Below are 11,068 nucleotides of genomic sequence, written 5' to 3'. Positions count from 1 at the left end.
CTACACCACCCCTGGCTGGAGGAGGACTGGGCCCAGTGGGTGAGCAGGCTCCTCCCTGACAGCCTGGGCTCCTCTCCCAGACCGACCTAGGAAGCCAAGAAGGGCTCCATCTAGTGGCGGGGAAAAGGCAGCAGCAGTCAGAGACTTGAAGGAGAACAGCCTTGCCTCTGGGCATCAGAGAGGAAGTCTTAGCGGAGGTTTGGATCCTGTATCTTCATTTGGGGAGGTTTGGATCCTGTATCTTCATTTGGGGTCGGGGTGTGGTGGTTAAAACTGTAGCCGGGCGGTGGTGGTGTACGCCTGTAATCCCAGCACTTGGGAGGCAGAGGCAGGCGGATTTCTGAGTTTGAGGCCAGCCTGGTCTACAGAGTGAATTCCAGGACAGCCAGGGCTACACAGAGAAACCCTGTCTCAAAAACAAACAAAACAAAACAAAACCAAACCCTGGGTATCGTGTAGCCCGGCCTGACTCCAGACTTACCGTGTTGTTGAGAGTGGTCTTAAAGGCCTGACCCTTCCGTGTGCCGGGATCACGGGTGTTCTTCATGAATTCACTGTGTGCTGCTGTCCACATGTAGAGACCAGAGGATAAACGTGTGTGTGTGTGTGTGGGGGGGGGTGTCAGTCCTCACCTTTGACCTTCTTTGACCGTCCTTGCTAAGGACGACTGGCTAGCTGTCCTTTATCATAGCCTCGCATTTCTTGTTAGGAGCGCTGGTACTGTAAATGTTTGTTACTTTATCACTGACTCCCAATCGAGGCTTGTATGATCAATACCTCCTCTTTACCCACGGACTCATGGCCTCAGTCTTTAGTTGTCTAGGTAGAGGGTATATACCAGCTCATGATGGTCTTGAACTTACTATGTAGTCAAGACTGACATTGATTTCTGTGTACGCATGCGTGTGAGGGTGTGCACGCATGCGTGTGAGGGTGTGCACACATGCGTGGAGAGACCAGACAGTATTGGGTGTCTTTGATCACTTTCTCTGCGTAGCCCTGGCTGTCCAGGAACTTTCTCTGTAGAGCAGGCTGGCCTTGAACTTGCGATCCATTTGCCTCTGACAGCCTGGAGGTTGCCTTAGGTGGACTTAGTGTTACCGGATGGAGCCAGACTGCCTGGCCAGCAGGCCCCAGCGATCCTCTGTCTCAGCTTCCCCACTGGAATTACAGACATGCACCACTGGAGGGTGGACCCAAACACAAGTCCTCATGCTTGTGTGGTAAGTTCTTTACTGAAGGAGCAGTTTTCCCTAACCTGCCGAGGCTAGCTTTTGACTTCTGATCCTCCTGCCTCATCGCCCAAGTGCTAGGATTCTGGGCATATGTCTGGTTCAAGTCCAGTTTATTTTATTTTTATTTCATGTGTATGGGTGTTTTGCCTGCATGTGTGTCTGCGTCATGTGGGTGCATAGTACCTGTGGAGGCCAACAGAGGGCGTCGGATCCCCTAGAACAGGAGTTATAGAAGGTTGTAAACTACCGCGTGGATCCTGGGTCTAGAACCCTGGTCCTCTGGAAAAGCACCAAATGCTCCTAATGGCTGAACCACCTCTCCAGGCCCCCCCCCCCTCAAATCCAGTTTTTACAAATCTTGTATTCACTCAACAAACACTTACCTTGAAGTACTATTGTAAAAATCACCTAGCAAGATCCACAGAGGATGCCTAAAGAGTATCTGGGCTGTCGATCAACGTTGATTTCATTATCCTGGTCCTTGGGCCAGGGGGCACAAGGCCGTCAATGATTGGTTCTGAGGGTCTTGGAAGGTCCTTGGGGGGTTGGGGCCAGACAGCTCTCACAATGATCTAGAACACTCCCTCACTCTAAGTTCTCATCCCACTTCGACTCCTCTCCCTGTCCCAGGGAGGGGAGGAAGGGTCTGTCATGAGTCACTGGGGGGCACGCCCCTTTGGGATTTCTTATTTCTTCCTTCAATTCTGAGCTTGAAGCTCCTCAGTACCTGCAAGTCCTCTCTGGTGGTGGCCACTGGCCTGTAGCCTTTTCCCTCCTGCACCTCAGATGCTGGCTTTGTGCCATACTTTGGACTTGTGGTGTCAAGAAAGATTGCCTCGGTTGTGGTGTCAAGAAAGATTGCCTCGGTCATGAAGTTCTTGAAATGGATTAGGCAAATTTGGCGAAAGCTGCCCAGTTGGGTGAGTTTTACGAACACAAGATGGCCGTGAGACAGGAGTTCTGGTTTGTGTCGTCTGGGCTGTTCCTGGGGTTTTTTTTGGCCTCTTTTAGCTTAAGACAGGATAGGAGGGGAGGCTTTAAGATGCGTGGGGAAGGACTTTGGATGGTGGGAAAGTCACGTCATTGTCTTTACTGTGGGGTCTCCTCTTTCTTCCCTGTGTTTTGTTTCTATTACTTTTATGTATAGAGGAATGTGCATATCACGACACAGACAACTTTTGGGAATCGGTTTTCTCCTCTCCTCATTGGAGCCAAAGACCCATCAGACGGTCAGGGCTATCTGGCAGGAGCCACTCACTGAGCTATCCAGCCCACCCTGTGTCTTATCTTAGGTCCTGTTCTGGAAACGCCTAACCAAGTCAGGCCCATCCGATCAGCATGTGAAGTGTCCTCCGTTGAAGGGACCGGAGAAACCTTCCGTGGATTTTGACACTGTAAAGTTGGTCAAGTCCCACAAAGAGGCCATGGTCGCTGACCTGGATGTGTGCCCAGGGATGCTCGAACCCAGTGTGCTGGCCTCGATCAAGGAAAAATCTTCCCTGCATGATGAAGAGAGTCATTTGAGTCATGACAGTCGCTCCCTGATGACCGTGGTCCACTCAGTTTCTACATTTATGTTCTCCGTGCTGCAGTCCGGTTGGAGATTGTGTAGGTGGAAGGTGTGTACTGTCCCATCTCTAATCCCGAGACGCATTCTTCTTGTCCCTTCTCCAGCGGTGGGTTTTTTGTTTTGTTTGAGACAGGGTCTCGGGTAGCCCAGAATCGTCTGGAACTTGCTATGTAGCTGAGGATAACTGCAATTACTTCCTACTTCAATTTATTTCTGATTATGTTTTTTTTAAAAAGGCAATTTAAAAGCTGGTCAGTTAGTAGCACACACCTTAATCCCGGAAACAGGAGGCAGAGGCAGATGGATCTCTTGAGTTTGAGGCCGGCCTGGTTGACAGAATTTCGGGACAGCCAAGGCTACATGGAGAAACTTTATCTTGGAAAAAAAAAAGTTATTGATATGTGTGTGTTTCTGCTCATCTGTATGCACACTATATATGTGCAGTTGTCCAAAGGAGGCGATAAAAGATTGTCAGAACCCCGGGAACCTGGAGCTCTTAGCTATCTGATGGCAGGTCCTAGGCCTCTGCAAGATTGGCAAGTGTTTTCAACTGCTGAGCCATCTCTCTGGCCCCAAGATTTTTATTTTGTTCATTTATTTTTGTTTTTAAAATTTTATTTATTTATTTTATGTATATGAGTACACCATTGCTCTCTTCAGACACACCAGAAGAGGGCATCAGATCCCATTACAGATGGTTGTGAGCTACTATGTGGTTACTGGGTATTGAACTCAGGATCTCTGAAAGAGCAGTTGGTGCTCTTAACCGCTGAGCCCTCTCACCAGCTCTTTAGAGTTTTTTGTTGTTGTGGTTGTTGTTTTGTATTTTGAGACAGGTTCTCAACATGTCTTCTGACTGGCATGGAACCCTATATAAACCAGGCTGCCCTGGACCTCAGCGATCCTCTTACCTCTGTCTGCCAAGTGCTGACATTAAGTGTGTATCACTGCCCTCATCTCCAAATTCCTTTCCTTTTTCATTTTCTTTTTTTAAAAAGCTCTCCCTCTCTTCATGTGTGTGTAAGTTACACCTGTGCTATAGCATGCTTGTGGAAATCGGAGGACAACCTTGGGTGTCAGTCTTTTCGTGTTATTAGATTTTCACGTATGTGTGCGCAGCACGCATGTGCACGCCACGTGTCCACAGGTGCCCATGAAGCCAGGAGAAGGGGTCAGATCGCTTGTAGCTGGAGTCACAGGGTGTTGTGGATCCTGGGAGCTGAACACCAGGCCTCTTCAAGAGCAGCAAGTGTTCTTAACCACTGAGCCATCTTTCCATCCCCTCCACAGAGAGTCTTGTTTGTCACTGCTGTAGATGACTGTCCTAAGCATTTCTGGGGATTCTCCTGCCTCCTCCCATTTCACCGTGGGAGTGCTAGGGTTACAGATACATGTGCTGTGTACCTATGGACATATGCTACAGTATCGAGCTTTTTTTGTTTGTTTTTGTTTTTCTGAAACAGGGCCTCTGTGGAGTCCTAGAACTCACTCTGTAGACCAGGCTGGCCTTGAACTCAGAAATCCGCCTGCCTCTGCCTCTCAAGTGCTGGGATTAAAGGCATGTGCCACCACTGCCCGGCTTGGTATCCAGCTTTCTACGTAGGTTCTGAGGATTTGAGGACCTGAATTTAGGCCTTTAGATTTGCACCGCAAACACTTTACCAGCTGAGCCATCTTTCCTGGCCTCGAACTCTCCTGATCCTCCTGCCCGCCTCTCCTCGGTGTTGGTATTATGAGCAAATACCACCCAGGACTTCATGCATGCTAGGCCGTGTCCAGCTCCCTCCCTCCCGTGTGCGGCCAGTCCTTTGTAGCACCTCTTCTATTGTGAAGCTTGGCAGAGATAGCGGTAAGCGGAGTCTATCCAGACCAGGGAGGCGGCAGACAGGGGCGCAAACAGGCCATGTTGGTTTCAAACTCAAATGGAGTAATGTTGCGGGTAGAGAGGACCAAAGGAGGGGGTCCTATGAGGAACAGGGCATGGAACATCAAATATACTCTCATAGATGAAGAGACAGGGAAACTGAGGCTTGAAGGAGTTTGATCCGCTTGGTGAAAATTAAGGGGAAATGGAGGAAGTGGGGGGGGGGGTGAGGGCATAGGGAGAGGCGGGAAAGAGGGGTGGGGCTGGGGGAGTGGCTTGTGGGAGAGCAAAGGACTTATTTGAATAGGCACTGCGCATAAATGAATGACAGGGTAGATGGCCAGGTGGTAGACTTGTGAATTTAACCCTAAGAACAGGAAGAGCTTTGGAGATGTTTAATCAGGTGTGACAACATCTTTTTTCTTTTGGTTTTTTTGGATTTGATTTTTTTTTCAAGACAGGGTTTCTCTGTGTATCCCTGGCTGTCCTGGAACTCACTCTGTAGACCAGGCTGGCCTTGAACTCAGAAATCTGCCTCTGCCTCCCAGAGTGCTGGGATTACAGGCATGCACGCCGGCCGCCCTGCGACAACATCTTTTTATATTTATTTTATTTATTTATTGCTTTTTGAGACAAGGTATCCTGCAGGCTGGTGTCAAACTTCCTCAGTATTTATTGTAGCCTTGAATTCCTGGCCCTCTGAATGCCGGCCCCCTCCCCACCCCAAATCCAGGGATTATAGGTGTGCACCACCACACTCAGTTCATGTAGTAGTGGGGATAAAGCCTCTGGCTTTTTTGCCTGCTGCACAAACATCCTGCCAACTGCAAGTTTCTCTGTACCATTCTTTTTTTTTTTCTTTTTTGTTTTTTTTGGATTTGTTTTTTTCAAGACAGGGTTTCTCTGTGTAGCCCTGACTGTCCTGGAACTCACTCTGTAGACCAGGCTGGCCTCAAACTCAGAAATCTGCTTGCCTCTGCCTCCTGAGTGCTGGGATTAAAGGCCTGCGCCACCACCACCTGGCTTCTCTATACCATTCTTAAGATAAGATATTGAAACTCCGGACATGTTCAGTGGTTTGGTGGTGGTCAGATGCCGTGTGGGGGAGGTTACGAGATGACATTAGCCGGGGCTGTAGGTCAGCAGTGATGTGCTTGCTTAACATGTCTGAGACTCAGATTTAACCCCTAGTACTGCTAGGGGTAGTGAGAGACAAGACAGCGAAGGGGATGAAACAAATTGATTACCTTCACGATAAAAGGGTGACATTAGTAACTCTCGCGATGCCGTTGACTGGTGGTTAGATACACACTTCTGCACGTGATACAGTTTTATAGAATTAAAGCACATATAGATGCATACACACAGCATACACGGGAATAAATGCACAACTAGGGATGTCTGCAGGTGGTAGAGATGCCTTAGCAGTTAAGAACACTGACTGCTCTTCCAGGGGTCCTGAGTTTGAATCCCAGCAACCACATGGTGGCTCACAATCATCTGTAATGGGATCTGACGCCCTCCTCTGGTGTGTCTGAAGAGAGCAACAGTGTACTCACATACATAAAATAAACAAATCTTTCAAAAAAAGAGCACTGCCTGCTCTTCAAGAGGACCTGGGTTCAATTCCCAGCATGTACACGGCAGCTCCCAACCATCTATTACTCCAATTCCAGGGGATCCAAAGTCCCCTTGTAATCTCAGGCACCGGATAGGTATGTGGTGCACAGACATACATATGTATAGACAGGCAAACACACACAGAAATTATCTTTTAAAGAATTACTTATTTCACGTATGTGAGTACACTGTAGCTGTCTTCAGACACACCCGAAGAGGGCATCGGATCCCATTACAGATGGTTGTGAGCCACCATGTGGTTGCTGGGACTTGAACTCAGGACCTCTGGAAGAGCAGTCAGTGCTCTTAACCACAGAGCCGTCTCCAGCCCAAGTTCCTTTATTTTCTTAAGGCACACACACCTCTTTTGCAAAGGATCCTTTGGTTCCCAGCACCCACCTAAAGCAGCTCAGGACCACCAGCAACTCCAGTGAATCCACTGCCCTCTTGTGGTCTTTGTGGGCACTGCACTCAAATATTACCCCCCCCACACACACACACACAGATGCACACAAGTACATAATTAAAAATGATAATAACACAAATCTTTTTGTTGTTTTTAAGACAGTAGCTCTATTTCTGGAATTCGCTGTGTAGACTAGGCTGGCCTCGAAATCACAGAGTTCCGCATGCCTCTACTTCCGGAGTGTTGGAATTAAAGGTGTTTGCCACTCTGGCCACTTTCCTGTATTAGTTGAGTATTTTCCTTTACTGTTCTCAGCTTTAAAACAAACAAACAAACAAACAAACAAAAACAAACCCACAGGATCTTACTATGACCCTGGCTGACCTGGAACTCTCTGTGTAGACCAAAATGGCCTCAAACTTAAGAGATCTGCCTTCTCTTTCCCAAGTGCTGGGACTCAGCACTAGCACGCAGAGTTTTTGAGATGGCGTCTGTCACTGAACCTGGACCTGGCCAGAGCCCCCTTGTGCTCCGCTTGGTTTATTATACGGAGCTGGGAATCAGCTCTCGACCTGATGTTTGATCTAACACACTAAGCTATTTCCTACACACACACACACACACACGCCTTGTGTCTCACAAATTATTCTTACTGAAAGAAAATAGGTTGCTTGGCTGTGGTGGCACATGTCTTGAGTCCCACCACTTAGGAGATAACAGGCAGGGGGATGTCTGTGAGTTCAAGGTCAGTCTGGTCTACAGAGTGAGTTCCAGGACAGCCAGGGCTACACAGTGAAGTCCTACCTTGAAAAGCCAAGCAAACAATGCCTCCTCCACCCCCTGCACAACAAACAAAAAAGCACAAATCCAAAAGAAAAAAAAGAAAAGAGAAAACACGACAAGGTGGCCCACGCCTTGTAATTCCAGCGTTCGGGAAGTGGAGGCAGAAGGAGTCTTCAAGTTTGGGGCTAGCCTGAGTTTTCTGTAGTGAATTCCAGGCCAGCCTGGATTAACAGCGTGAGGCTTTGCCTCAAAAAAGCAAACAAAACAGAAAGGAAAACGAATGGGTGAAGTAAGAGAGGGAAGGAGAAAACGCAGGAGAGAGGACGGAGGAAATAAACGCCTAAGATCTCAGGACTCGAGGCCGAGGCAGGACTCTGAATTTAAAGCCAGCCTGGGCTACATAAGACCGCCAAGAGCTAACCCAGGGCTAGATATACGGCTCAGTTCTTGCTGGGCTCGCCTAGTATGAGACTCTGGGTTCCATCCCCAGCACCCTTGTGGTGGTGGAGGTGGAGGCAGGAGGATCAGGTATTCAAGGCTACATAGCATTTCAAATCTGGACTGAGATACACAAATACTTCTAAATGAAGAGAAGAATGGGAGGGAGGGAGAAAAAAAGCAAAAGAAACATGGAAGCTCAGGGCAAACATAAGGGCAGAAAGGATCATCACATAATGCAAGCTGAGAGGACTTCCTGGAGGAGGTGATGCCTGTGCTAATCTGATGGAGGAGGCAAGAGGCGTCCACCCCTTTGTTGTTTATTTGCTGGTCCATCCATCCTCTCCTGTTTTTTTTTTTTTTTTTTTTTTTTTTTGGGATTTGGTTTTTTTCGAGACAGGGTTTCTCTGTATAGCCCTGGCTGTCCTGGAACTCACTCTGTAGACCAGGCTGGCCTCGAACTCAGAAATCCGCCTGCCTCTGCCTCCCAAGTGCTGCCACCACCACCCGGCTCATCCATCCTCTCCTGACCCCACCATCTTTCTTTCTTTTACAGTCTTCTATGAGTGCTGCCTCAGTTTCCTCCCATACGAGGAGCCGCTCGGTCCTGGGCACACCAGAGGCGGAGATGCTTCGGGAAGTGTACCTGGTGCTCTGGGTCATTCGCAAACAACTACGAGAGCTGGCCCGCAGGCAGGAGAGGCGCAGACGGCGCCGCATGCGCTCTCAGCCTTCCCATACTTCCCGCCACTCGGAACCAGTGCAGGGCCTCAAACACGATGCCCGAAGTCCCCTCTAGGCAGGGGAGCCCCAGATCTTTTGAAAGCCCCCCACCTCACTCTTACGGAAGGGTGACAGGAAGGGGTTCAAGGCCATCAGGGCCAGAGCTGCTGGTGAGGAGACGTTTGACCATACTGTCAGATCTCACCGGAACCCCAAGACCAGGCCTAGGGTCGGACACACTCCCCTTCTCTGTGTTTATTCAATTTGTAAAAAAAAATTATCTGAATAGTGAGAAATAAATACCGGATGTTTCTGAGTAGATGTAGTTTGTGCTCATGAGAGGCGGTAAGGGGGGGGTTGTGGTCTATGTAGAGAAAGAAAACACCCACTGTGTGTGTATGTATATATTATGTGTATGTGTGCGTGTATGTATGTGTATAAATGTGTATGTGTGTATATATGCGTGCATGTGTATGTATGTGTGTATGTGTATATATGTGTATGTGTGCATGTATGTGTGTATATATGTGTGCATGTGTATATGTATGTGTGTATATACGTGTGCATGTGTGTATATGTGTGCGTATGTGTGCATGTGTGTGTATGTATGTGTGTATATATATGTGTGAATGTGTATATGTATGTGTGTATATGTGTGCATGTGTGTATATGTGTGCATATATGTGTATGCATGTATATGTGTGTATATGTATATATGTGCATGTGTGTGCGTGTGTGTCTGTATGTGTGTCTGTATGTGTGTGGGTGTGTATATGTATATGTATGTGTGTGTATAAATGTGTATGTGTATATAGATGTGTGCATGTGTTTATGTGTGTATATGTATATATGTGTATGCGTGTATGTGTGTGTATATGTATGTGTGTGTGCGTGTATGTATCTGTGTATGTGTGTGTATATGTGTATGTGTGTGTTGTGCAATTATGGATGAACGTAACCCCTAGGTGTCTTTTTTTCTATGTCAGAAGTGGACCAGCCCAGTCCTTACATCTCTACATCCTCCTGAGATGAATCGCCTCTGCCGGCTCTGCCTAGCTAGTAACCATAGCAACAGCATCATGCCCGCTGGGTAGCAGCCCTGACTTTCATCTAAGCAATTCCAAGAGAAAGGGTGGTGTAGCGACCTATCCAAGGCCTTCCAGTTAAGGATGTCGGTGTGTGTGTGCACACGCACGTGTGTCAGGAGGTGGGTACCAGAAAAGGGTGTTGGATCCCACGGAGCTGGAGCTACAGGCAGGTGCAAGACATCCAGCGTGGGTGCTGGGAGTCAAATTCGTCCTCTGCAAGAGCAGCAAGGGCTCTAACCATTGAGCAGTCTCCAGCCCTTCCTTTTGTTTTTGAGACAAAGTCTCAGGCGCTCCCATCTGGCCTCCAACTCTTTATGTAAGGTAGGATGCTAGGCAGACATTTTACCAACAAAGCCATGTCCCTAAGCGCCCGCTTTTCGATTGTTTCTATTACACGTTTAATTACGTCTTTTGTTTGCACTTGGCGTATGTGTGAGAGTGGATGTGTGCTACAGAGTTCACGTGACTGGATGACAACTGGGCAGGATGACAATCAGTTCTCTCTCGCGCCCATGTGAGTCACAGGGATTGAATTTAAGTCATCAAGCTTGGTGGCAGCCGTCTTACCTACAAGGATACATAGATCATGCAGCCCAGGCTGGGCTCGGCATGCAGATTGAAGATGGTCTTGGACCATCTACTGGTCCTTCTGCCTCAGTCTCTCTCTCAATCTCTCTCTCTCTCTCTCTCTCTCTCTCTCTCTCTCTCTCTCTCTCTCTCGTGTGCCGTGATGGCTGGAGTGTGATGTCATATGGGGCTCGGTAGTTGTGATTCCAAGGAAGCCCACCTGGGGCTGCAGGAGAGTCATCTGCTGGGGAAGAAATTTGGTTCCGTTGCCTGTACCCTACCGAGAGCCTTGGGCAACAACGCTTCCCAGGGTTGTCTGGAAGCCACAGAGATTCTGAGTGATGCTAGGGAAGAACTGGGGTCAGGGTGGGCTGAGGAGGCCAGGATAATGGGAGCCATGATCCATTAGCTGAGACCGGGTGGGGGTGGGGCAGCAGCCCTATGAGGGTGTGATAGTATCCGGAGGGAGGTTGTGCACACATGAGACAACGAAAGGGCATGCTGGGGTCACAGTCCTGCCCCGCCCTTCTCTCTCTGCCTGCTCTCTCATATGCAGAGGCAGCTCCCCAAGAAAATGCAAATAGAAACTTTTGGGGGGATTTGGGAGTTCGCAGGGCTTGGGAGTTGTCAGCAGCGCTTGACGCTAGAGAAATGTAAAGTTAGCAGCACGTTCCTTGGGCAGGAGAGAAGAGGGGGACTGGGGGGAAGGAGAGGGGATAGGGAAGGGCCGGCAGCTGGTCTGTATGGTGGAAGTCACAGACTGGGGGCTTCAGC

The 11,068-nt window shown here is 48.6% G+C and overlaps 1 protein-coding gene across 1 annotated transcript; it reads left to right on the top strand.

Annotated features, from left to right (window-relative positions):
- Positions 1–1,133: 1,133 nt before the first annotated feature.
- Spacdr (sperm acrosome developmental regulator) lies at positions 1,134–8,939 on the top strand. The gene is made up of 3 exons (XM_052167506.1): positions 1,134–2,155; positions 2,528–2,854; positions 8,473–8,939. Exons 1-3 carry the CDS (start codon positions 2,105–2,107, stop codon positions 8,713–8,715), a joined length of 621 nt encoding a protein of 206 aa, XP_052023466.1. The 5' UTR covers positions 1,134–2,104; the 3' UTR covers positions 8,716–8,939.
- The last annotated feature ends 2,129 nt before the right edge of the window (positions 8,940–11,068 follow it).

The sequence above is a fragment of the Apodemus sylvaticus genome, chromosome 22, assembly GCF_947179515.1.
Source record: "Apodemus sylvaticus chromosome 22, mApoSyl1.1, whole genome shotgun sequence".
Taxonomy (NCBI): domain Eukaryota; kingdom Metazoa; phylum Chordata; class Mammalia; order Rodentia; family Muridae; genus Apodemus; species Apodemus sylvaticus.
The sequence above is the reverse complement of the archived record's forward strand: the minus strand, read 5'-3'. Positions and strand labels throughout refer to the sequence as shown.